This window comes from Neolamprologus brichardi, chromosome 10 (genome assembly GCF_056152115.1).
Source record: "Neolamprologus brichardi isolate AB-2024 chromosome 10, ASM5615211v1, whole genome shotgun sequence".
Taxonomy (NCBI): Eukaryota; Metazoa; Chordata; class Actinopteri; order Cichliformes; family Cichlidae; genus Neolamprologus; species Neolamprologus brichardi.
Window position 1 is genome coordinate 8226357 of NC_142113.1, and position 27259 is coordinate 8253615.

The 27259-nt window shown below is 42.0% G+C and overlaps 1 protein-coding gene across 3 annotated transcripts in view; it reads left to right on the forward strand.

The window, feature by feature from the left end:
- The window catches only part of srrm3 (serine/arginine repetitive matrix 3), a 111851-nt gene that overhangs the window by 27787 nt on the left and 56805 nt on the right, over positions 1-27259 (forward strand). For all 3 annotated transcript variants that reach the window (XM_006799582.3, XM_035911446.2, XM_006799583.3), the window contains one exon: positions 23910-24210. In XM_006799582.3, coding sequence (XP_006799645.2) covers positions 23921-24210 — 290 coding nt within the window. In that variant the 5' untranslated portion in view covers positions 23910-23920. The remainder of the gene's footprint in view (positions 1-23909; positions 24211-27259) is intronic.

Genomic DNA, 27259 nt, shown 5'->3' on the forward strand with positions numbered 1-27259 from the left:
GAAAGAGGGGGAATTATTTGCATTCAAGGAGCGAACATACAAACTTTCCTCAATTTCTAAGGAAATACTTACAACAAAAACTTGTAAATGTTATAAAGCTGATTTCAATGGGGCATGAAAACCATTTTTTTAAAATAACATTTTATAACTAACACTGAAAATTGAACTGAGTCACCAAGCACAACTTTTACTTATCCTAGAGTTTCATATTTTGACCTGAGGATTTTACATTTAGATGTCACAGAGGCTGATTGGATGAAAATAGGAGAGACAGGGGCTCAGGGAGGATTTAAGCCAGAGTGCTTGGCAGGGGACAGATGGTGCTGGTGGAGGCACTGGGGATGGGCAGTGTGCAGATAAACAGAGAGCCAGGCCAGAGGATATTACAACTAGCCTGGGAACACTCATCCTCTGTCCCATGCCTCCCATAGGATTAATAAGCCCTTCATACTGCTGCACATATGGGGAGCCTCAGAGGAGGACACAGAGGGGGTGATTCTGTACCTAGTTAGCCATTTTGTTTTCTAAGGTTTTGTAGCCATTTTTCTGATGCAGATGTTGCAGTCACTTTGCTTATAATAGATGACAGAGGAAGAGAGCCAGACAGAAGTGAGGGCTTTGTCTTGGCCCACTGAGAACACTCATTTGGGTTATTTTTACACCAGCTAATCCAAACAGGTGGCCATGCTTATTGCTGGCAGAAAAACAAGAAAGACCATTCCTTATTACTTGTATAACAGGGGCTCCGCAGAAGGCCTGCAAGTTGACCGAAATGACTTTGTAGCAAATACTCTTTCTGTGTAGCTGCTGCTGTTTGAGTATTGACTTTCTCTGGAGCTCTGTTGGTGTGGGTGACATTTATTGTATTCTCACTTCACCTCTGGTGCGGCCGAGGGCTCTTTCTAACCTTTGACGCGCCACTGGAAGAACAGATACCAGCTCACCTGACCTTTATATGTGCTCCCTCCTCTTTTTGTGTCTTTCTAGCTAGCTCTCAGTGCGCTGGCTCCACTACACCCTGTTTTCTGATGCTGACAAGGGGGTTCTGCTGCTGTCCTCATCTCCCCAGAGATCTGGCTGGCCTCCATAGCCTGTCTCTAGGTATAGCTTTGCAGGCGAGGACGGTAAAGGAGAGCAGACAGTGCAACTCGACTTCCAGACAGGGAAGATGGCGTTACTGCAAATAGACCAGGGACTCCTCTCCAATGGGCTGTGCTCCATATCACTGACACATTGTGTGTCTGTGTGAGTTTGTGCGCATATAACCCATCAAGACTACTCTCAAACATTTGTCTTTATGAGGTAGCAATCATTTTAATAAGCTATGAATTCCTAGATTTGCACTGTGACAACATTTCTTTTTAAAAAAGGATCTTCATCATTGCATGGACGGTACCGGTTGTTACTCAATTGAACTGTCAAATTAGTCTCAAAAAAAGGTGACCTTTGGTCACAGCATCGCTGCATATCATGGTACTGGGTCGCTGACCCAGTGTTCTGTGTTTTGGACCTTTTGAGTCTTGTTAAATTCATTTTTTGATTTTGAGAAGTGGACCTATTTTCTGCATTTCCTTATTTTGGGGTTTTCTTGTTTAGTTCATGTGACCATGATAGAGTTTGGTAATCCCTGGTAATTTCCCTGCTGTATTATTAGAGGTCTCTAGTTTAGTTTGAAGTTAATTTAGGGTTATCAGTTTATGTTCCCGCTCCCTTGGTTTGGTCTCTGTGTTTTGTTCCTTGCCGCCCCCTCTTGTTGGTCATGTCTCTCACCCTCTCTCTTTCTGTCCCCCGTTATCTCTCTGTACCCTGTCTCCATGTTCTTCTCCCTGTGTTTCATCCTTTAGCTTCCCCGGTCTGTCGTGTGTTTCCATGTTCGCGTATGCCTGTTTTGGTGTCAAGCCTGAGTGTCCTTGTCTTAGTGTGCATGCACAGTGTCCAGTTTGTCCAGTTCAGTTAGTATAGTCTGAGTCTATTTTTGCCTTTTGCTTTGTATTCTTGTTTGGTTTTTTCTCCCAGCCTAAATAAACGTCTCGCTTTTCATTAAGTCCAGTTGTGTCTACACGTCTGCTTTCGGGCCTTTCCCCAACACGATCTGCGCCCGCAGAGCATGACACCGCAGGGTCCTGTGGATGGGATGAAAATCCACAATAATGCTAAATAACAGCCTCACAGCTTGCCAACTGAATAAACTTTTAACAATTAACAACCCCATGACGGAGGATCCAGTAAATTTGCTTCATTAGGATGTGAATGGCCGATAAAAATGCTCTCTGACTATCCGGGAAGAAAAATTTTTTTGAACCTTACTCCACATCACACCCATAACAAAGAAGGCTTTAATATTATTCCGATAAATTCTTTGGAGGGAATGTTTCCTACAGATTTACTTTCACCGCTCCTCCCAATTTTTTCTTCACTCTGCATCAGTTTATGTCATCCACAGAAGTCATCCACAACACACTTCTCAGCCTGTGTATGAATATACAAACTGTTGTTTATGTTGAGGTTGTGGATTAGAGCAGTGTGCCTCCCCTGAAAGGTGCCGTAATCATGCTCCCAGCTTGCAGATTAGAAGCATCTCCCTTTTGAAGATTTTGCCCAATACCAGCTCCTTCTGCAGGCATGTAAACACATTTTAACACTGATTAGGCCTCAAACAGAGCTTTGGACCCCCCCCCCCCCAACCCTTTTAGATATCAAAGGAATTATCACACTCATACATGCATGTATCTTCTCTGGGGCGGTGCAGCGGAGCCTGCATTAATACTGGAATGTCTTCATGTCGCTTCATAGCCCACTAGCACGTAGCCCTTTCTGACAGATGGCCAGGGGAGATTTGAAATCTGAGCAAGCAGAGAGAGGTGGGATGTCCATTATGGCATCATGGTTTGTCTCATGTTATCTCCCTTCTGCCATGACCCGGGCGTTTCACGCGCTGTCTCCGATGCAGAAACACTGCGGATTGAAATGTAAAAGAAAAACCCAGACATGGGTAGGTGGGTGTGGTGACCGATCTCACCTTGACAGTTCGTGGGAAGCTGCTGAAATATGTTTTTTTTACTGATCTCTCTCTGACTGCACAGTGCGTATGTGCATGCACGTACGACCCATTGGCATGTCTGTCCACAGGGCAGTTAGGTGTGCGAGCAGCTGATGACAGAAGGTCATCATCACTGTCACCAACATGTCTGTCAGCGTGTCCTACTTTCCGCCTTGATCATCCTCTCATGAGTGCTGTTTTTTTCTATCTACCTCTGTATGACCTTTCTTTTTTTCTTTTTTCTTTTTAAGGATGGGTTTGAGGTCACAGATCAGAGATGATAGGGGTGACCTCTCTGTTGTCTCAGTCCTTCGTCGCTCAGTGTGTTTCTTTTTCGCAGCTCCCTCCCTGTTTGACATTCTCTCTAAGCCTTTCTCTTTCTGGCTTCTACAGTTTCAGCTTTCAACCAGTCAATATCAGTGCCAGATAAATTTTGTCCTCATCCATTCTTGCCTTCAGTGGCTGTTTTGTGTGTAGTTTTTTTTTATTTTATTTTCTGTTTTTTGTTTTGTTTTGGTTTTTTTGCCTTGACTGTCCACAGCTTGTCAGCGCAAGTGGGTCAATCAGTGATAATTCCTGTCAAAACTTGATTTAGTGGAAGCTATCTGTCCTCTGTCGTTAGTTAATCACTGTGCTTGTTCTCGCTATGAAAAGATTGCTTCCTTATTGTGACAGCCAGCGGATCTCTCAATGATTGTACGTAGAAAAAATAAAAACAAAAAAACAACTAAGGCCCAAATTATCAGGAAAAATGACAGAACTTCACCTAATCTCTTTCCTGTGGTGCAGCGCGAGACGGCATTTGTATGCTGGCAATCTCAAGTGCAGTCCCAGTGGATGTGCTCCACCCTCCACCTCCTCACATGCATAGCAGATATGCATGTACACACCACAACAGCAGAGAACACACGAGGGCTGTTATTCGTGTTTTTCTGTGTCGTGATGAGTAGAGGGCAACACGGCATACTGCCGCTGAAAAACCTCCCCCAGTGACACCTGTTTCTCTCTCATATCTTGTCTGGTCCATTGTTGTCATAAAAGCTGGAGTTTATTCACAATATCACCACCCATCATCTCTAACTGGAGTCTGCAATGCAAATTAAACCCCTGATTATTCTTATAGGCGATTACATCCATAAGCATCCAAGCGTGAAATACAAACCTTTCTGCTACAAGGTCAAGCTAGTCATCTTGGGAGAATTTCAGTGGATAGGTGTCTTTCTGTGTTTATTACACAGTGTATGACCAACGCACAGGCAAGGTGTCCCTGTTCACACCGAGATACTACTACAGCAGAGAAGGAAAGAACTGCAGCAGGTACTACACAAGTATTTTTTTTGCCATCATCATCAAACAACCACAATCAAATAAATGAGAGCCGCAGCCACATTCAGATAAGCCCCTCATGATTTCAAGAGGCACACAGCATAGCACCCTCTCTAAACAGGGTGACATTTTTGTCCTGTGTCTTTCTCACTGCCTTTGAGATGGAATGAAGCCGCTGCTGTGGGCTCGATTTATAAAAGTGATGCTGTCCAAATTAATTTGAAATAGAACATCAGGGTTGCCTTGGAGACACACTTAGGTGGATGCTTGCCATTGTAACTTACATGGGTGGTCACAGGAAAAGGCCACCTCTGCATTTTAAGAAACAAAATAGTGATTTTATTGTTGGTTGCATTGGCGGGGGTGAATAATAATGGGAAGTGGTTTGGATTTGTGGTTGGCATTGATTTGTCAAGGTCTGTGTGCATTCGCAGCTTCTGCTGCGCAAAGCACAGAGGCTACACACCTACTCAGACACACACCTTCTGCAGTTTAACAAAACACATCATTAGACTGTGTTTAAAGACCTTGAAAACTTAGTCTATCAGTTGATTTTCTTTTTTTTACTGTGACATCATCATTTTACTACATCATCAGATTTCTTCTTAATGGTTAGAAGAGGGCAGGTATCACCAATCAGGATTTAGCAACATTTCAGTCAGAATCACCTGATAGATTGTTTATTTTCTTTGCCAGTTATAACATTACAGGTTCTCATAGTACATGATAATCTCATTAAATGTGTCATTTTATCCAAGCTGTTATTTGAAATTCAACAAACCATGCGATGATAGACCATATGAGGCAGAGCCCATTTAGCTCTGTTCTCCACTATGGAATACTAACTGGACTGGTTCTTATATATTGCTTGTCTACTCCACATGAGCTCTTTTTAATTAGCACCGCAGCCTGTGCTTTCTATCTAACCATACCCTCACACTAATGACTGAATATAGCTGAATACTCAAATCAAGTTTTACCCCTCAAAAGCCTATGAGGAGAAACCCCTGACGCTCTTTTCTGAACTCAGTGGTTTCTGTCATATTTCAGGCGCCTGCTTATAGAACACAATGACTGGGTGTGCATCGGAAGTTAGTGAGGGTGGTTTCTGCCTGTGCAGAAAAACCCAGAATTTGTTCTAATGATATTGAAACCACATCTTTATTAATAAACTCCTCATTAAGGGTACAGGAGAGGTCATCAAATGCCATCTTCATGCATATCTTTTAGAATTACTGGTATGTTTCAACTGACACTTAGTGCTATATCATCCTGTTCCTGATACTGGCACAAGATGAAGTTAGAATCCTTAGATTCCTTAGATAGAATCCTTAAGATCGGCATTAACTAGTTCAGCATCACAATTTTAACATCTTTCTGGAATTTAAGCACTGTACTTGCAGTTCGGGCCGGTCAACATCTGATGAGAAACTGCTGAAAGTTACAGATCTGCTTTAGGTATGGATGAATCGGGTATATCCTAGCAAGAAGCAACTGTTTCCTTATGTGTTCTCAGCTTGTTATAATTCTAGACAAAGGGGAGTAGCAATTGTAATACATAAAAATATTAATTTCACAGTACTCGATACAGTTATAGATCCAGAGGGCAGATTCTTAATCATTAAACTATCTATACTTGATAAAAAGCTATGTATTGTAAGTGTATATGGTCCAAATGTTGATGATCCCTCATTCTTTCACGGTTTTTTCATTGCACTCTCTGAACACTTAGATGGCACACTTGTTCTTGGAGGCGACCTCAACCTTGGACTAAATGAAGAAATGGATAGGCTCAACACAGCAGGAACTCAGCGCAATTGGCAATCCACAAATATAATCAAACAGTATATGAGCAACTGTGGTCTTTGCGATGCATGGCGCTCCCTTCACCCCATCAGTAAGGAATATACTTTTTTCTCACATGTTCATCACTCCTACTCTCGTCTGGATTATTTTTTGGTCAGTACCTCACTGCTGAGTGACATTTCAGACACTGAGATTCACCCTATAGCTGTTAGAGATCATGCTCCTTTATCTTTAACACTAATGAACAAGAATAATACTACGCCAAGTAAAAACTGGAGATTTAATACATCGCTGCTTAAAGATGAAGACTTTATTAAATATTTTAAAAAAGAGTGGACTTCATATTTAGACTATAATAACACTCCCGGAACATCAGCTTCTGTTCTATGGGAAGCAGGGAAAGCTGTGATGAGAGGTAAACTAATTTCTTTCTCATCACATAAAAAGAAGAAAACAAATATATTCAGGAATTAGAAAATCCCTAAAAGAAGCCTACGCGTCCCACCAAGATCAGGAAACATTGAACAAAACTAGAATTAAATGAGATAATTGATAAAAAAAAACAACTAAATTCTTAGTACAAAGACTACGCTTACAAAATTATGAACATGGTAATAAATCTGGTCAATTTCTAGCAAACCAGCTAAAAATAAATAAAGAAAAAACATAGATATATAGGTGCTGTTCAAGATTCATCTGGGAACACAGTATATGACCCGAAACAAATAAACAACATTTTCAGGGATTTCTATAAAAGATTGTATTCACCACAAATAAACCCATCTAAAAAGGAAATTGATCAGTTTTTAGACAACATAACTCTTCCAAAATAATTAGACACTCAAGCAATGGCACTGGATTCGCCACTGACATCAGGTAAACTCCAGGAAGCCCTGATAAGTATGCCCAATAATAATGCTCCAGGTCCAGACGGCTTTCCTGCAGAATTCTACAAAGAATTCTGGACGATTCTAGCACCAGTTTTTTTTCAGAACGTTGTTGGAAATCAAAGAAAAGGGCAGACTTCCATCAAATATGAATTCTGCAAACATTAATCTCCTGCTAAAACCAGGAGCAGCAGCAATTAGACAGAATTCAGTAATTAAGGGCATAAAATGCAATGCAAGAACGTGGAACATAAAATCAGCCTTTATGCGGATGATGTGTTACTTTTTCTCCAAAACTCACAAACCAATATCTCTGGGGTGATTGAATTGATAAACTCTTTTGCAAGAATATCAGACTACTCAATTAACTGGTGAAAATCTACTGTACAACATCTAAATATTTAGGTATTAATGTTTCTCCCAAGCTTGCAGATATAATTAAATTAAACCATATCCCACTTTTAAAGAAAGTAGAAGGTGATCTGGCTAGGTGGAAATGTCTAACCATATCACTCATGGGAAGGGTTGCCGCTATAAAAATGATGGTCTTACCAAAAATAAATTATTTATTCTCAATGATCCCAACTAAAGCGCCACAAGATTGGTTCAGATCTCTAGATTCATACATGTCTAAGTTCCTTTGGAAAAATAAACCTCCACGTATAAGTTTAAAAACACTACAAAAGACCAAGGATAAAGGAGGATTAGAACTACCTAACTTTCAGCACTACTTCTTAGCCAACAGGCTTCAGTTTATCTCAGGATGGCTAAAACATACCCTCTTAGATGAACCTTGGCTAGATGTAGAACAAGCACTTTGCAATAATCTAGAGATTTCAGACCTACCATTTATCAGCTCAAACATCCAACGACATGAATGCTTCAAAAGCGTCAACATCAGCTCTTCTCTGACAGCATGGTGGGAGTTTCTAAAATTGACGGAGTCTTCATTAATCCCATGCAAACGTACACCTGGAACAACCCTGACATATTACAAAACAATAATATGATAAACTTTTCAGATTGGAGTGGTAAAGGAATCAAATACTTAGAACATATATTATAAGGAACAGAATTTATTCCATTTGATAGACTAGTTACACAATATGGGATCAACAAGAAAAGCTTTTTTTAGAATATCAACAAATTAAATCCATAGTAAAAAAGAAATTCAAACCGGGTCAAGTTGAACTACAAACACCACCAAGTGTGGTTCATTTTCTTATTCTTAAAACCCCCAAATTACTTTCCAAAATTTTTTACTGTTTTTTACTATTTACAGAATGCTTTCTAAAAACAGATGAATCGATATCACTTCCTATTCCAAAATGGGAAGCGGATTTATCAGTTAACTTGGACCAAAACTTCTGGTCTCAGATTTGCTTAAAAACCTTTCATCTAATTAGAAATCCCAGTCTTCAATTAATTCAATACAAAATACTACATAGAGTGCACTATACAGGTCATCGGATGTTCAAGATGGGTTTATACGTCTACCAACAACTGCTCACAATGCCAAACCAACTCACCGGACAATTATATTCACACTCTTTGGTTCTGTCCAATAGTTCTGAAGTTTTGGCGCGAGATATGTGAGGACTTATCAAAGTGTCTGAAATGTAACATTCCAACTTCCCCTTTAGTGTGTTTGTTGGGCAGCTTAGATAATGTCACTACAGATAAGAATATAGCCCATATGGTTTTCACTGCCCTATGCATAGCCAAGAAAACAGTCCTCATGAACTGGAAAAATAAAAATAATCTTAATTCTAACCAATATCGAAATTATCTATTAGATTACATTAGTCCTGATACAGCCTCTGCCACCACATTAGATCAATTGCTCTGGGCTCCTTTGATCAGCTCCATCACCTAGCGGGGGTGGGGGGTCATAGTTTGGTCCCACTTTCGCTGTTGTGATTGGTGTGGGGGTAGGGACAGGCTTGGGGCATCGGGGGGTTCCCCAGGAGCATCTTCCTTGGAGGGTCCAACCTGGGGTAGCGGTCATGGCCTATTAAGGGCTCTGTTGGCTCTTAGGTGTCGGTTCCTCGTGGCTGCGTGCAGCAGGGCTAGGGGAGGGTCTGTGCTGACGGACGTGGGTTATTGACTGGCTGCCCCGGGGTGGGTCCAGGATGGGCGTGGGGTTGTGGGGGTGCTCCGTCTCCAGGCTGGGGCCCTGGCTGGGCCTCGGGGGCTTGGGTCCTGGTTGGTGTGTTGCCGGGGTTGTGGGCGGGTGGGTGTATGGGGGCCCAGCCAGTGCATCGAGCCACCTGGGAGGCTCTTCGACTGGTGGGGGAGGTTGTTACATCTTGCAGGAGCTCTCCTCTCTTCAGGAACTCACTCTGCAGGAGGGGGAGATACAGGAGAGGTGGGGGAAGATCTCAGCCTGGGCTTCTATTGTCTCGTGTAGTCTGGAAGATGAGTGGATGACGGGGTGGGTGCAGTTTTCTCTGTGGTGGGGTTGGGTGGGCTGTCCCGGGCTCTGTGGAGCCAGGCGGCGCTGCTGTACTGGGCCCCGGTCCGGATGGGCCTGGGCCCCCTTTCCCTGGAGGGTTGCGGAGTATGGGGGTGCCTACTGGGGTCAGCGGGGTAGCTGGCCCCAGGGAGGGGTCACTTGCCCCTCCCTTCCTTCCCTCCCCATCTCCAGCTGCCTCCCTCTTCCCGCTCCACCACAATCACCCACACATGCAGGGCCTTGGGGTAAAGGTGTGTCACCAGGGTGCAGGGGAGGCATACCCCCCCCCCCCCCCCCTCTTCTGTTCCCTTCTGGCTGCCTGTGCCTCAATTGTGCCTCAACTTAGACAATCACATTACTCATACAATCTCATAACACATACATATAGGATCTTGGGGGTGGGCACGCTACACGGACTCCAAATTACCATCAGGGTGTACACCTCACCCCTGGCGTCGTTGCCCACCTCTCAATTCTAAATACATGTAGCCATTGAGGGCTATCAGGAGGGGCTATGCACTTACCTGCTGCTCTCTGGCAGGTAGCTCCATGTCCTCCTGGGTTTTAAATGCACCTTAGAACACACATGCATCAACACTACATATGAGCGGGCGGAGGGAGGTTTGGAGTCTTCTCACACCCCCGTTCTCTGCGGCCTGCTGGAGCGGGGGGGGCCAGGAGGAGGAGTTGGCCGTTCGACTGGGGTCTGGAATGTGGGGCCTCCCTGCTGCTGCGGAGTTGGGGCGGTCTGAATCTCCCCACCGCAGGGAAAAGGGTAACACCACCTGGGTCTAGGTGCAGTTTCCCCCTCCAGGGGCAAGGGTACCTAGACCCGGGGCTTATAGTACGCTTGGAGAGTGTGATTGTGTGTACAGTGTCTCTTTATGTCTGTCTCCACGTTGGGTGAGTGTTGAGTAATTGCTTATGAGAGCATGAGGGTGGGAATGGATGTTTGTATCTGTGTGTGCCTGTATGTCTGTGTTCATATGTCAGGTCGGGTATCAGACACCACCTCACTGGGGACATCTCAGGCCCTCCAAGGCTGCCGGCGGAGCTCCCGGGCATGTCACTGCAACCCCCCCTGGCTTATGCTCCACGGCTGCTGAGTGACCCCTCATCTGGGACTCTCCTTAGCTCTTTCTGGGATAGTGGCGCGGCTGCCCCTCTGTTGGTCTTCCTTGGTCTCTTGTGTTCTGGGGGCCTCCGGATGTCTGGAGTTTTGATCTCCTCCATACCAGCTTCATGCCCTGGTGGACGGGGCCGTGGCTCACCACACCCTCTAACAGATCATTACATGTAGGAACATTTTAAAAAGAAGCGCGTTCATGCTCACAGGTGTACACACGGGTGCTCACACACACAAACGACACCCTTTTTGGCTCCTATCTTAAAGCACACTGTGTGCTGTCGATCTTACATGCTGCACAATAATGTTTAACATTTAGTATTTACTGTTATATTCCCACAGATCATCATGATGTTGTTTATTCTATTGCTCTAGTCTTCTTCTGCTTGTTTTCTTTTTTCTTTCTCAACAGGTGATCCAGGACAAGAAAAAGAGAAACTCTGAACTTTTCTTCTTGTTTTTCTTTCCCGTCCCCGAGTCCAGTCTGGCCTGATTACAATAACTTAGAATAAAAATAACTAATAAAGATCAAATAAACTATGAAAAAAAAATTTAAAAAAAGAAGCAACTGTTTCTATATCAAAAAATTCATACTGCTGTTTACAGACATGCTTAATTTATGTAGCTCGCCCAACTGCTTCAAAAGCCCCCCCAACTGAAGCTCTCCATCTAAGCTATCTGATGTGTTGAGCTTTTTCTGATTGTTTTTTATAACAACTAAAACCATGCTAATGCTCTCTAAGTTTTTGACAATTTTTCATTGATAATATGAATAGAAGCCAACAGCCACACACTAGAAATGTAAACAACCTGTAAGCATTTAGTTCTTTAAGAAGCTAAATGAATTCATTTGGGCTTCCCTTGTCCAATGTGCTGATCAAGGAGGTCTGCCTTATGAATCATATACCTCATTCCAATGAGCTAACTTAGCAGCACTGTTTTTCTTTAGCTTTGTGCTGAACCCCCCCCCCCCCCCCCCAAAAAAAAACAAAAAAAACAAAACAAAACAACAACTTTCATCTCATTAAGGAGAAATGTGAGTTCAGCAAGAAAGAAAGCACCAGTCCCGTTCTTTCTATAGCAGCTAGCTGGTGTTCTAGGTGTCACTGGTGCTTTTCCAACCTTACCTTGACATGCTGAGCATTTTGTGTGTAGCTGTCCCTGCCTTACTGGCTTGTCTCACTGTTACCCAATTAACTAGCTGTCAAGGCAACACCACTAGTGCTCGACATGTTAGCTTTAGCTCTGACAGCTGCTGGTTAATTGTAAAAGGCATTGTGTGAACTTCGCCTGTCAATACAAGAGAGCAGCAATTGGGCTCTCTGAAGGGATTCCAGTGAAAAACAATGCCCTTTACTTGATTCACTCTTTTGCTTCAATTGACAATTCTGCTTTCTTTCTTTTGCTATTAAATTGTTCCATCTTATGCAGGAAAATCTGGTAGAGCCAACTTTTCTATACGTTCTCTCTCTCATTTAGGAACTCGTCCAGTCTCTTCTGTTTCTAGAAAAGCCTAGAAGACCATTTAATTTCCAGCTTTGTGTTTCTAGCCAGTGTCACCCTAACCTTTGAAATACCCACTTTTATCTCCTGCTTTTTTTGGTTGCACTTTTGGTTTCAAAGATGGTAGCCATCTTTACATACAAACCAGAGGAGAGACAACTGCATCTGATTTGTGTGCATTTTCATTGTCCAAGAGCCCTTGGCTAGCAGCTGTGAATGCAATGACTCAGAGAACAAGGCAGCAGCTCATGAGTGTCATGTCATCCAATGTTACCCAGCACCAGGGTGTGTGTGTGTGCCTGTAATGAAATGAATGGTGTTTCAGTAATAGAATAGACCATTAATGTTAATAATGTTGATTAAAATGGTCTTTCCCTCAGTACAACTTACTAAATGGTACATTGTTTACTGTAATTCTGCAAAACACCATGATGGCCTTGGGGGAAAAATGTATTTACAGCAAAAGCAAACATGAAAATATTTGAAAAGAAAAATCCACTCATGCAGTTGTAGTGCTTTGCACATGCTTTATATTGACACTAATTATTTTATTACCATAGAAACTGATGCACAGAATTTAATTTCAAAGCATTGTCAGATCCTTGTCGAATCCTTTCATCATTCCTCAGTTAAGATAAAAAAATCAATTAATCAAATCTGTTCTTTTCTTCAAACCACCTGTCTGTCTACTTAGTCTGTCTTTTTCATACTAAAGTGGAGATATAGTTCTTTCTCTTTTAAAATTTGGCAGTACAAGCATCCAGAAAAGCACTTTCTTAACCTTCATAGACTGTCTGGTGATAAATGGTGTGTGGTAGCCCCTGTCTAACCTGAAATCTACCATCCATATTTCTTTCTTTTTCCTCTGACTCTTTTTTGTTGTTGTTGTGGAGCACTGTTGTGGCTTGTTTTTGTGCCTTATGGACCCAATGACTACAAAGCAGAACCAGATGAATTTTATATGTAGTTCATAGTATGACTAGAGAAGATATAAATAACAATGCAACCACTTGATATTCCCCACTGTGTATATTTTAGGTTCAGTACTGATCAACAACAAACCAATGGACATCATGGGCCTCACACATGCAGTAAATTATCCAGGATGAATTAAAACGCTCTGCAATAGCCTTACATTGAATGGGTCCCCTTCTCAACCCAGTTAACTAAATTGGTATCCTGCTTGCTAACCATGTTTCCTCGTATGAGCTGATAACTTAAAGCTCAACCCCCTCATGATTGGGGTAACATCTGGGTCCAAAAAAACCCCAATATGGTGTTGCCCAAAAAAGTAATGTTGAAGTTTCAGAATGGGTGACATGGTAATGGTAATAACAGGAAATTTCTCTAAATACAGTGGGTAGCACAACACAGATCTATGACCATAACTGTAATGTTACTGTCTATAACTGAAACTACTAAAAAAAAATATTTATCATGTAAGTTACATTTCAAAAACACAAAAACAGCAGCACTGCTAAGACTTAACAGGTGACTAAATTTATATAAAGGTAATAAGGCTACTGAATAAAGTCGTTTCATTGAAGCGTGGAACAGTCTGATAAATGGCTAATTTTACACTGGTAAACAAGAAATGTGAGGGATCGGCATTTAGTTTAACTAAAACAAACAAAAATGGGTGTTATCACGTCAGGAACTAATGACAAGATCTTTTGGTACATTTGCCAGCAGCTAAATGAGCCTAAGTCCAAAGCGTAATTAAACTGAGATTTGAGCTCATGACTCATCTGCCTCTGTGAATTTTGGTATGCAAAAAGCTGTGTGATAGCAGTAGAGACCTGCTGGCTTCTGGTGATTATGCTCCTGCAAAGGTGTAGGCAGCAAACCTGTATTTAGAATCAACCCTTTGGCTGCACAGAGCAGTTCTGCTGTAAACTCCTGACACCTTTTAATCCTGTGAAAAATGAAAAGGGGCATTGTCTGAAAGTTTGAAGGATTGTGTTGTTGTTTTGCTATGGCAGGTGGTGGTTGGGATAAAAGTGGGTGCACTTGGAGGAAGTGAAGGCACTTTTGTTGCAGAAGTCTCCTTGGGATGTTCCCACAGTCCAGGGATGATTGCAGTCAGGGAATGAACGTTTGCTGCTAACTGACAGACATCGTTTTATATCAGGAGGGTGATCACTCTGGGCTCCTGAGTGCTGTGTCAATTAAACAACAGTGGCCCAGGCAGGTGGAAAGGAGGACAGGCTAATTTCTGTGCTGCAGCAGTCTGGAGATTGGTTTCAGATTGCTGCAGGCGCTGACTCTATTCAGCCAACTCTCACTTTGACTGGTTCAATCACCCATACACAGCAGGCAGGTGGATAAGAGAAAGATTTCAACCATATCAATACCAGGTGGTCTTCAAAGTGTACAGCGTTCAAACGTGATGAAACGGTGGGACACTCTGGGCTGTTTTGAGAATTCGTCACAGCAGTTTTTAATTACGGACTGAAATCTGAGCCGGAAAGCCAACTGCAATGAAAGGTTATTTGTGTGCATTCCTATAGAACAAGATTTTCAAAGTCTGAAACTGTGATGACATCTATAGTTTGTTGTCTATCCAGAGTCATGAAAAATATTATTTGACCCCCTACTGATATTGTCTGTTTTGCTGTGTATCTCATACTAAATTGTGTCAGACCTTCAAACAAAGTTAACTCTAAAAGTTTTCAGACCCTGCTGCCACAGCATTTCTGTGGGTTCAGATCCAGGCTAGGTTCACTAGGCCTCTCTAAATTGTTAATTTTATTCCTTTGAGACATTTAGAGATGGACTGACTCTTGCACTTGTGCTTGGGCTTCACCTCACAGACTGAATGAATGACGTTCTTCTTTTCTGTCACAGAGCAGCATTTTCTTCCTCAGTTATTGCTAGATGCACTGCCCCTGTAGTAGCAAAGCATTGCTAAAATCTAGCACTTCTACCTCCACAGATTTCTGTAGTTTTAAAGTACTTTATTTGATTTATAGTAGATATAAAAGTACACAAAGCTAGTTTTAGCCACTCCCTTATTCACAAGGGGGTACCACAGCAGGTAGTTCCACGTGTTTGATTTCACAGATTTTTATCCCAAATGCTCTTTGGAACACAGGGGGTTTGTGTCTCCTCCAGGGATCAAACCAGGGATTTTTAACTGGTTAGCTGAATATGGAAACGACGACACTATCGAGTCACTGGCTTTGGATTCAACAGTCCATGCAACATTTTTCGAGTTATCAAGCTTTGTGTAACAAAATATGTGTGAACGTTAATGTTCTTCTGAATTCTGAATTGGTAACCACTCTGACATGAAGGCCACTTTTCTTATGCTTTTTGTTTTCAGATCGAAGATTAATGATCTCTGAGCTTTACTGAGTTAAGAGAATGTGACAGTTCTTGGAAGTTTTCTTGCATCTTCCTAGATAAATCATGTAGTTTGCATTATCAGTCGTCTCTGGCAAGGCTCTGTATTGTTCCAAGCCTTCTCCATTTGTAGAAATTCTCCTCACTGAAGATCCATGAAGTCCAGGAGCCTTATGGATATGGTATTATGCAAAAGGATAATACACAGTTCAAGTTTGTCTCTGAGAAGAAGAAAAAATTTTTTAATGCAGATTCCAGCAATCATCCAGTAAGTGTTTAAAAGAAATGGATAGCCTCCTAGCCTCCTTTTACTTCAAGCAGTCTCTTTTGAAGTTTGGAGACCTGTTCTCTGAGTTGTAATCTTCTGTGCTCACAATGTGACACTGATGACTCCTCTGTGAACCCTGAGGAACGAGGAGGGACTTCTGCCACTTTTAAGCTACCCTATACTCAGAGAATGCAGTTTCCACCAACTTTTTAAATAAGTTTTTTTTTTCTTTGAAGCTCAGTATGCCATGGAAGTTAGTGCTCTGGGATCCTTGCCTTCTTTGAGAAATAGTATATTCAAAGTTTCCTGTTATGTGTGAGCCAGAAGTTGTGGCTCATTTTGATCATTAGCATGCAGAACAGAGATAATTTCATGAAAATATTTATGGATGAACTTAATTGTGTCTGATGAGTTTTGTGAACTACAGCCATTGGGAAATAGAGAGGATGAGTATACATGAAAATTAAAATAATGATGTTGGGAGATGAGGGCAGAGCAACTGACTGCACACACAGAAGCCCTTGCTTGTATAGTGATGAGTATATTTAAGTGAAGTATTAATAATTCCTATAGTGGGCAGCTGGTTTGGACAGAGTGTGCATGGGGCAGGCTAATCTCCCAATGGCTCTCTGACATTCCAGGCATTAGAAAGAGGCTGGGAGGAAGGGAAGGTGCAGTTGAGGAAATTGCTATTACCTCCATCCTTGGATGAAAGAATTATTTTTATATTCCACTGTTCAATCTCCAATGCCCTTTAGGTAAAATGAATCACACAGAAGAGATTAAAGTTTTGTTTGCATTATTTACCCTTTAAGACTCGATTCTTGGTTGCACTTAAGAAGAGAAAGTAGTAAATTATTCTTATTCCTAAAATCCAATTAGATCTTACAGTGTGAAACATTAAACATGACTCATGTCTCCTGAGCAAACAAGGACACATGATAGAGGCTAAACCCGTTAATATTACTCAACATAGGCTGTAATAACTGAAATGTCATCTCACAGAAAAGCCTTCTTGTTTTGTGACTTATTTACATCCTCAGCCCTGTGCATGTATCTGAGAGGAAAAGTCACTTGCCACTTTTAATGAGATCTGCTAACGTTCATGTAAATTGTCCTCCAGGGACTGCAGGATTATTATTCTGCAATGTAAGTGGCTGTGTGGCAAATTTAGAGAAGTCAGTAGCTGAGGCGCTACAGAGACATCATACATGGGCTTTTACTGTAACCCACATCCATGGATGCACTTCAAAATAAAATTAGTGAGTCAATGACTGAAGCTTTTGGCTGAAATGTAAGTTTTGTGCTAGATCTGCTGTTAGCTTTGAGCATATTTATCACATTAGTGGAAGCGTTGCTGTGCTGCATATTAGTGCAGCTTTGATTTGGTTGCAGATAATTTCCAGGCATCCTTAATGCCCTTCATGCTCTTCTGGAGACTATTTGTGGTGTGCGGCCTGTGAGTTAGTTCAGGCAGTCAAGTTAAAATGGTACAAAATGTATACAACAGAAATTTTTCTCATAAGCACATTTTTCAACACCGCTGAGGGATAAGCGTGTCTATCATGTCGGTTTGATGCATCTGGGAAAATTTTCATTGCAAAGTGCTCTCTGCATTTTAAAGATTCTGTGTCTGGTTGTTTTTTTTTCTATATTCTGTAAAAAAAAAAAAAAATCTGTAGCTGATGTACCTGTGTGGTCAAATTAGTGAAGATGTTTTCTCACTTTGCTTGTACTCCATCTAAAGTTCCAGCTGAACTCTCAGGGCCACTGTACAATGAGCTTTAAACACTCCCAAACACTAGACTTTTACACATGAAATCATCTTTGCTGTTGCAGACAGTATCTTTGACTACAAAGCCAAATCTGGATCTTTGTAAACCAGTCACATGCTGCATGAGGCATTCAAGGTCATGTCCCTGTCATGCTGAAGAGATTAGAGAGGCAATTAAAGATGATCTGGAATTAATAATCAGCCTCGTGTTTGGATGGCACAATCTTTTCTGCCAGCATGCTGAAGATGTGTTGTAGTGTTTGCTGTTCTGACAGGCATAAACTGACTCAGGCACGCAGACCGGAGCCCGCCTGTGGTCACCTGCCGCTAACCCTGCTAATCACATCAGAAGCACTCCTATGTGAATCATTCCTTCCTGCACATGGCAGCACAGTGGAGTTTGTAGCTGTAGCTTAAACCTACTGTTACAGTCAAGGAGAGAATTTTTAAAAAGCACGGTTTGATCCCCGAGGATCAAAAAGGGGGGAAACTAGTCCAAGCCTTGAGCTGAGGTCGGGCTCATATTCCTCCGGATTGTCAACCCACAGCTGAACCGGGTGCCTGGGATGAACCCTTACAGACGGCTTCTCTTTCTTCCTCTGAAGTGAGACTCAGTATTTTTCTCTGTGTTGAAAATGGCGGTGGTTTATTTCTGTCACACTGCGCCTTTGAGGTTGCCAAGGATGTCTCTCCACCAGAGGCCAAAGATTTTTAGCTGCCTTCTCATTTCACCTCGCTATGCCTCTCATGACACTCATTAATTCAGAGTTTGTTGCTGTTGTCACTGCTGTCATAAGTTGTATTGTGTTAAATCTTTGCTAAACATGATTTATGAAGTCTTGCTCTTAGCCCCACACACAAACATGGATTTCTTTTTGCAGGGTTCTGCATCTGAGAGAAGAGGTGTTTGTAGTTCCAAAATCCTGTCTGTGGAATTCTTCAGCTGCATCAAACAGCCTCCTGCAGTCACACACACCCCCCCCCCATGCCTTCACCCTCTCTTTCTCCCTGCTAGAATCTCTGTGGTCTTCAGTCAAAATCCACACTCTTATTTCACTTCCAAATCGACAGCAGAAAAGTGAGTGAAGTACTTCACAGAAATTCTCACTCACAGCAGTTGAACAGTGGGCTGTATCTATCCATGACATAAACAAATCAGAGAGGCTGTTTTATGAGCTTTGGTATGTGGCAGTGAATAAGAAGTGACATGTATCCAAACTTAAGATTCAGAAAACAAAACAGGGCCACAGTGCGCACCTGCCTCTGGCCTTATAACCTCTGTTTCCTATTTTGCATGCACCTTCCATCCTACTCTGACTAAAAAAGAAAAAATGGAAAATGGTAAAAAACGTTGAGGCCGCTTGTTTCCCAGCATCCAACAGCAAACCAACGTGTCTGGAATCAAGACAGCTGACCTTTGGGAAGCTAAACACATCCTCTGGGTGCCAAAGTGCTAAAAACAAACCAGAAGCTTCCAGCCACGGGGCAGATTATTTTCGAAGGAGGGAAAGCATGATGGAAAATGCATCCAGAAGGCGACAGCCACCCAGGGTGTGTTTTTGTCTTTTTTTGCAGCTACTCTCTGCTCCGTCAAGGTCAGGCCCCCTGTTACTGCCACCCTATAATCATGGCTGAGGTGCATCCACTGAGTGAGATCCAATCATTGGTGCCATTGTGTACAACATACACAAATTAACATGCTGACATGCTCTGAGAAAGGGGTGATGGGTTAGAGAGTGTTGGCTTTTAGAGAGGAAGTGGCTCCAAGGAGACCAGTACCACCTCTCAGAATTTTTTTTCTTTTCTTTTTGTAACCACTGAGATGGAAAGTACTTAAACAACCCTGATACACAATGCAAATTGAAGCCCACTGTCTTATTGTGTTTGCATGTTTTTCCTCTGGAGCTACAAAGCCAGCCCGATTAACCTATCAACAGACAGAGATTAGACACTCAGGAAGTGAAGGTAGCAGAAGATAAATCTAAAAGGATTTCTAATATGAAGCTGGATCACTGTAGAGGCCAGTAATTCAGCAGTGCCTAACCTACATTTTACTCCCTTATTGATTTCATGTCAGTGTTATAGGTGACATATCTAATAATTTATTGCTGAAACAAATATTATCATCTTGTCCCTGTTCTGGTTCAGTTTATTCTTCTCTGTCCTAATAATATAGAGCAATGTTTGCATGAAAAGGTCTGTCAAGATAGTATACAGATGGCCCCACATATGTTCTGTGTTCAGAGAGCTCTGGTGTAGCATACAAACTGCAAAAATATTCCTATAGTCAGATATAGAAAGCATATTGCATATTGAAGGAGCTCCACATTTCCCACCAGCTTTGGTGGAACCAATCCATAAGTGAAAAAAAAAATAACAGAGGCCATGAAAAAGAAAGTACTCAACTCTCGATTGCATATATGTTGATGCCATGTTACAAAGGTGCACTTGTTTTAATTTGAAGAGATTTACCTACCAGCTATACAATGCCTCTGTTTGGGGGGGGGGGGGGGGGGGGGCAGCCAATCGGGAGACAGCTGGCTGAAAAGGAGATTAGCTAAAACATCTTGTTACAGCCAGTGGATAAGTGGAAAAATCTGCAGAAAGCATAAGACAGGAATGGGATCATTTTGAACTGTGAGTCAAGAATCAAAGTATGGAGCAGGGAATTGATATCATCAATTACCTTTAACTCCATTTCTCAAAAATCTGCAAATGAATGCGCATTTTCACCTGAAAATGATGCAACTGGAACGCAATTCAAACTTCTGGGCAAACTTTTGATGACAGAAAATCAGGCAGAAATACAGCATTTGTGTGTATTTCATGTTTTCATTTGAGGAAGGTTACTTCCTCAAATGAAAACCAGTGGTGTCAGTGTAAAGACATCGTCTTTCCATTGTAGTTTTGGGATGTCCTGTCATCACCTGCAAGCTATTCAAAGAGGCAGACAGGCAAAATATTGAAAGATCCCAGTAGCCTGAAACTCATAGGGGCTGGAGAGGGTAGGACAAATATTATTTGCTTTTCAGACAGGCAAAAATTCCCCTTTGGAAACCCCCCCAAAACTTCACTATTATTTCAGTCTGGGCAGTGTCCTCTGAAATATCTCATTAGCTTAATATAACATTAGATTCCTAATGAGAAAGAGATTTTTTTTCACTGTGTGGCCACTTTGTGAATGTTATCCTTATTAATTGAGCTTTAAGTGCGTGATCCATCCGCTGCATGCATTGATGAGTCAGCCTTGGATGGGTTGCCAGCAGTGTTGGTCAAGTAACTTGAAAAAAGTAATCAGATTACAGCGCTGCCCATCTCTGGTTGCCAGCGACAATTTAACTCAGAGATCACAATGCTTGCATGGAAATAATGGCAATCTTTCAGCATTTAGTGATGAGCAGTACTTTGCATGGCAGCCGTGTGTGGATATCATTTTCCGCTGTGGGCTTGTTTTGTTGCATGTTGCATAATGTCAGCAGAAGACAGGCTGCAGTATAGACACAGCAGAGGCCTCCCCAGCGGCAACGTCCAATCAAGCAGACAGCAAAGGAAAACCACTGACAGAGGTTAAGGACACAGCAGTGCAGCCTTCTTTCTTCTCTTTCTAAAGAAATGGCACGAGTCACAGGCTCTGGAGCAGAGTATTGAATGTCCAAGTGTGTGTTAATCTGTTTGGGATTTGAAATAATTGATGGCGGCACTTTGTGCTTGCGGCTAAACAACTTCACTTAGCACATGACTAATTACAGACAGTGTTTGTCGGGATGTGACAGTCTTATACGCCTTTGCAATAATAGCAGAAGAGGTCAGTGCCAGCATTAATACAGCAGCTAGAGATAACCTTCAGTCCCTGCAGAGGACTCGCACACAATTAGCTGTGTGCCTTATCGGCTCAATGACAAGTCTCCCTTTCTGCTCTGACTTTTTCTTTTTATCACACAATTAAATAATTTAGTTGTTTTAACTTGAAAGAAAACAGATTCTCTGCCCATCCCATCTCCCCGGGAAAAAAAGGAATGATGGATTAATATAATGAGGAGGCTCCAGTTTAACGTAACGACAGATGTGGGCCAGGCTCTACATCTGGTGAAGAATTTAATTTGGAATGGGAGGGTCCTTTTGCTCTGATTTTCAGATGTTATCATTTCATTTAACCTTGCTGAGAATGAGCCTGCCTTTAATGGTGGGATGTGTGCATGTTGTGACATTTATGGGGAGGGCTCGTGGATCTCTTGTAGGCCAAGACAGGACTTCCAGAATAAACCACAGACTGTATACGAGAGCGAAGAGAAGTTGATGGGGAATTTTAATGATCCACAGGGTGTGGATTCTCTGGGAGCAAAAAGAACTCCAGTCCTACAAGAAAATAATCGTACCGCTTAGGTTATGATCCCAACTTCAAGTCCTGTTAAATATCATATGATGGGAAATGATTTGTAATTTGTGGTCACAATAAAGCAGGGTATACTTTAGTGTGGTCTAACCCTAACCCCTGTATTTATCAGTCTGATCCACCTTCTTTATAACATCTGCTTTCAAAACACAAAGATAGTGATTCTTCAGCTCAAAGCTTCAAATCAAGACCTCACAGTGGTCTATCTTTTGGTCTATCTTTTATACACAGTCTACAGCACGTATGGCGTTATCCATAGTTCTCCCCTAAGTCCATCTCCAAACCCACAACCCTGCTCTCTTTGTAGCCAAAGAGCTATGCAAATTAACATAAACGGCACATTTCTTTACTTAAGATGTGGGTTGCTTCATTTTTCTCTTGTCATTTAATAATTAAGTCCTTTAAATTTAATGTTCCATAAGTGCATGTGAGTTCTTGCTTGTGCTTTTGTTGAATCTGTGGGATGCATGAATGTAAATTACTCTGTAAGCACACAAATACACGCACATTAAGTTACATTTCATTTCACATCTAAATGAACTGTCTGTTATTCACAGAGTGATTCATATATCACATATTCCTGTCTTTTCACCAGTTGTGTGTTGCTGCTGTCTGCCTGAATGTCATTTTAAACACCCTTTTTAAAGATGAGAGCTTTTCTCCTTACCATCGTCTGCAGGCGAGCGTGTGCAGATGAGAGATTACTGTCATGGAATATCAAGCGCTGATTTACTGTATAATAGATTCAGAGATGATGCCTCCTGCTGTCCTGCCACCTGTTCTGTCACCCGAGAGCCGTGTTGCTACGCACACATCCACAGCTTGTTTACCAGCACACGGCACTCCAGAACACAAGCACATTCCTATTAACCAGTCAAAGACTACCAGGAGCAGCTCAAATGCACAAAAGCGCGAGACGGCACAGCATTAGCTTGTTCGCACACTCCCTGTGATTAGATAAAAGAAAAGGGAATGGCTTGTGACTGTAGCTCTGAGAATCTGTCCATCCAGCTTCAGTATCAACCTGTCTTGAGTCCTCAATGTGTGGCAGTGATGAAGTGCCTCAGCTGGCCTTCTGTGCCTCCGCACTGAAAAATGAAGTCATTAGTTGTAGAGGGAGAGGAGCTTAGGCTCGCGGGCACGCTATAAGCCCTTCCACTCTTCCTGTGCGCTCAGCACTGGCCTTAAAAGAACAGTCTGTCATAATCAGAGTCCAGTCCACACAACACTTCCACCAGATGCTTTTTTATTAACAAAATGACATTCTCACCATTTCATGAGTAAATGAGGCAGAAAGAGAAAAGATTAAGGAAGTCAAAATCAAACAGGGCATTCAGTTTCTTCTCACACTAACCTTTGTCACTCATTTCTGTCTTTAAGCTGCTTATTGCTCCCATTGTTTTTTCCCTGTCACGTCATATGTTTTTTATATGACCTTTACAGTTTACAGCTTTAGTTTGCTCCACTAGATACGAGAGTGTAGAAGAGGAAGCACTCTGTCTCCTAACCTGCCTTTAGGCACTACTTAGTTGTTGACTCACAGAGCTGAAGTTACTTCCAGTTCTCTCTCTGGCTGTGCATGTCCACATGTACCCAAGATCCAAATTGTGTGTGTACGTGCGTGGGTGCAGTATATTGGTGCGAGCGTGTGCAAGCGTACTGCTCAGTTCAGGCAGAAATGCTGCAGCCTGTCCAAAGATATTAACATCAAATGAAGCGCTCACCTTTCAGTTTCAGAATGTTTGTGGCTTACTGCTGGTTCAGATAGTGTGATGTACTGACAACATTTATAGATGGGTACAAAATGGTCTTTGATGGGGATTTTTTTTACTAAATGTATAAAGATTACTCCCACTGAGTGAGAACCTCCCAAAACAAGGGAAAGATCTGACATTAAATGATTAATGTGAGTGAGACCCACAAGTGACAGCTCCTCTCATCCCCTCTCTCCGTTAACCTTTGGTCTTTTCATCTCTGTCTCGACAGATTCAGTAATCATGTATGATGCAACAAGGGTGCCATCTCCGAAAGATGGTGCAAACGGTTTGCCCCAGCCAGTTGTCCCCGGAGTAGGAGCGGGAACAGCTGTAGGATCTGGAGGGCCAACTGCAACTACAGTGCTGCAAGCTAAAACTGAAGAGGGGCAGCCAGTTAAGGAGGAGGAGGAGGAGCCCAAAGCAGAGCCTGTCCTGGTGAAGAAGCCCCACAGAGAGATTCTGGACCATGAGAGGAAGAGGAGGGTGGAGCTCAAATGTATGGAGCTCCAAGAGATGATGGAGGAGCAAGGGTAAGTAAAGAACAAATAGTAAAAAGACAATAGATAAGATAACAGTACTAAGTTGGTCGAAAATAACTTGATTTTTGACCCTGAGGGAATGATTATATAGGGTACAATGATAGTCCTGAGTGTTATATTATTATAGTCCTTTATTTATAATTTAATTTGTTTGGAGACCTTTTTTAAGTTATTTGAAGAGCTGAGTAAGTTTAGGTTGCCATGGTAAACACTAAAGTAATTTTTAGTCAGCACAGATTACACAGATTACAAAACAGAAGATAAAAATAAGGTTAACTAAATAAGGTTACGGGTAAGAATGTGCTTGCATTCATAGTTAGTCACATGTGTAGTATGAATAAAACCAGAGTTGTCGAGGCAACTAGATTTATTAAACTAGACGGGGAGCTGATTTGCTAGGCTTACAGTGCCTTAAGCATTTACAAAGTTGCATTAATAAAGAAATAACTCAATCTAAACCTAATCAAAGAGAAGTTTAATAGTTTGGTCTATTGATTTGCACCGGGCTTATTTGTTATAAGGTTCAGTCGTTAGTAAGAAAATTCCCCAAGGAAGCCATCTGTTGAAGTCAAACTAAAATATTACCTGCAGAAGAGTTATGGTTTCAGTGGTAATGCACAACTTTGACTTTGAGGGAAAATTGTTTCCACTTCCAGCTTGCATTGCACTTTTTTCAAGTTTTACTACTGCTCATTGGTCAGTTAGCTTAGTGCTCATTGGCCAGTTAGTGTTTGTCGGAACGTTGCCATCTTTAATGCAAACTGCAGGCAACTGTGGCAATCTCCTTATGAGCAAACTAATTTGTGAAAGGCAGCAGTCACTTGCCAAGCAATATAAATATAATTTTTCCCTAGTTACGGTTGCTATGCACTCACCACCTGGTTGCTAGGTCTTTGTGACTGGGGCCAAAAAATATCATAGAGCTATTAGATGGGAGAATACTACAATGTAGTTGATATTTTATTTTCAGTTCAATACATGTTTTTCTTGGACAATTTTCTTACTAATGGCTGAAATTGAAAACAAATTAATTTTTAAGACCTAGAGCAGAGATTGCCAAGAGGTCTCTAGGCCTGTGTGGCTGAAGCCTTACCCCTTGAATCGAACAATCTAGCACCTAGTCATATATTGAGCCAAGTTTTCTTTTTTTAAATTATCTCCCTTCGTGTTGAAGCATTTCTTTATTATTTCTGCAACAGTACTTTGCTGCTCTTGTTCTTGGCCGCTATTTTTTTTCCAAGTCCTGTAATTTGACTCAATATGCTGGCAGCAGGTTGGCAATATGAGCTATGTCTTCTAAATCATGGGAGACAATTTTGTGAGCTAAACGCACAAATAGAAGTGGAACTGCTAGCCTCATAGAGCATCTCGGCTCTTGATTCAGCTGAGCGAAAGGTTGTGTTTGGCTTTGTAAGGAAGCCCACATGTGATGCATGTGTATTCAAACTAGAGTCCAATCTGAAATGCTTGCGTAGGCAAGTCGGATGGAAAAAAAGAGTTGCTCTTGGGTTTTGATGTCAACTGACATTACCTTTTTCAGAGAAACGGTAGTTGTTTATCTGTTTTTCACAATGCAGTTATTGGGATGCTGGTTGGAGTGCAAGCCATAAAGGCTTGTGTAGCACAGAGCCTGACATTGACAGGTATGTACCTGTAGGGGTGCTGAGTTCACAAGCTGCACCAGAACATTACATTCAGACACCGTAACCTGCCAGAAGTCATTTTCATCATAATATTGGGAGGATGAAAAAAAAACTATTCTCTCTGGAAGAGTGGAGTAAACTTAAGGAGCTGTGTTTTTGTGAGGAAATGGTACATAACAATGTGTTTTTATACTTTTATCAGCATGCTTTGGAAATGTTATCAGTCACAGTGCTCTGTCATGACACAATTGAATCATATTATTCTTTTATTCTCATTTTTAAAACAGGCATTATTGTGAGAAAATGAATTAAACTGCAGTCCTTCTTGTAGGAGGTTGCTCTGAAACCTCTAAAGATAGAGCTAAAAATAACTGTTTCTTGGCATAAGAAGGGTTCAGGGTGCAGGACCTGGGTGCTTCCTGATTGGCCGGGTGCCCCAGTTAACATAATTGGCAGCACTAACAATCAGCACCCAGCGAAGAATCATGTATTTGCTTTAAGGTCTCCTGCTTTCTGGTTGGGTGCCTGTGGAGACACAGTGAGGTGTTGAAGGGGCTTGTCATGGGTGTCAGGGGATTGTACACTGTTCCCAAGCCAACAGTGGGAGTTAGTTAGGGAAGGTAATCATGCATGCATATAGAGATGTAGCAATTCAATCACCCACCCATTTCTGCTTCCCAATGTTGCCACTGACTTGAATTTTACTCAGCTAAATGTGTTACAGCCATAGGGATAGTCAGCTCAGAACGCAGGACAGCCCAGCCGAGTCCATTTCATTAGCATTCAGCAAAAGTTAGGAAGAACCATGGAAACTGTAGAGATGGCAGTCAGCCCTTATCCACAATCTCAGTGCTTCTCCCTGGCGTGTTTGCTCTCACACACACACACATACTGTACACACATGCACACTGCTGCTTGAATAACTACAGCTCGCAGCCAAACTCCAGGCGAGACCATAATTAATGATGAGTTCTGTGATCCTGTGTCAGTGCAGAGAAAACTCACTTTCCCACTGATACCTCGTGACATTTTACTCACATCACATTTGTCATTTACAGAAAGCTGACTAATCCATGATGTATTAGGGGAGAGTGATCCAATTGAATCAAAGGCAATCTAATTAGAGAGGGATTTTTTTTTTGTTTTTTGGGGGGGCTTAGTGTTGATATGAGAGGTGGCAGGAACTTTTGAATGCTAGAGTGAGGAATCTTTTATCTGGCTAAGTATTTACATGAATTAAATCAATGCACTCGGTGTTTTTTTTTTAAGGTGAAGCTGGATTGTACTGCCACTCATTTTTGTGCTCGTCCCTCGTTCCCTGAGCGTGACTGCTCTTGTCAGCCTGCGAGGTCTCATTAAGTCTGTAGGGTAATAGTAGAGCCACAGCAGATTGATGA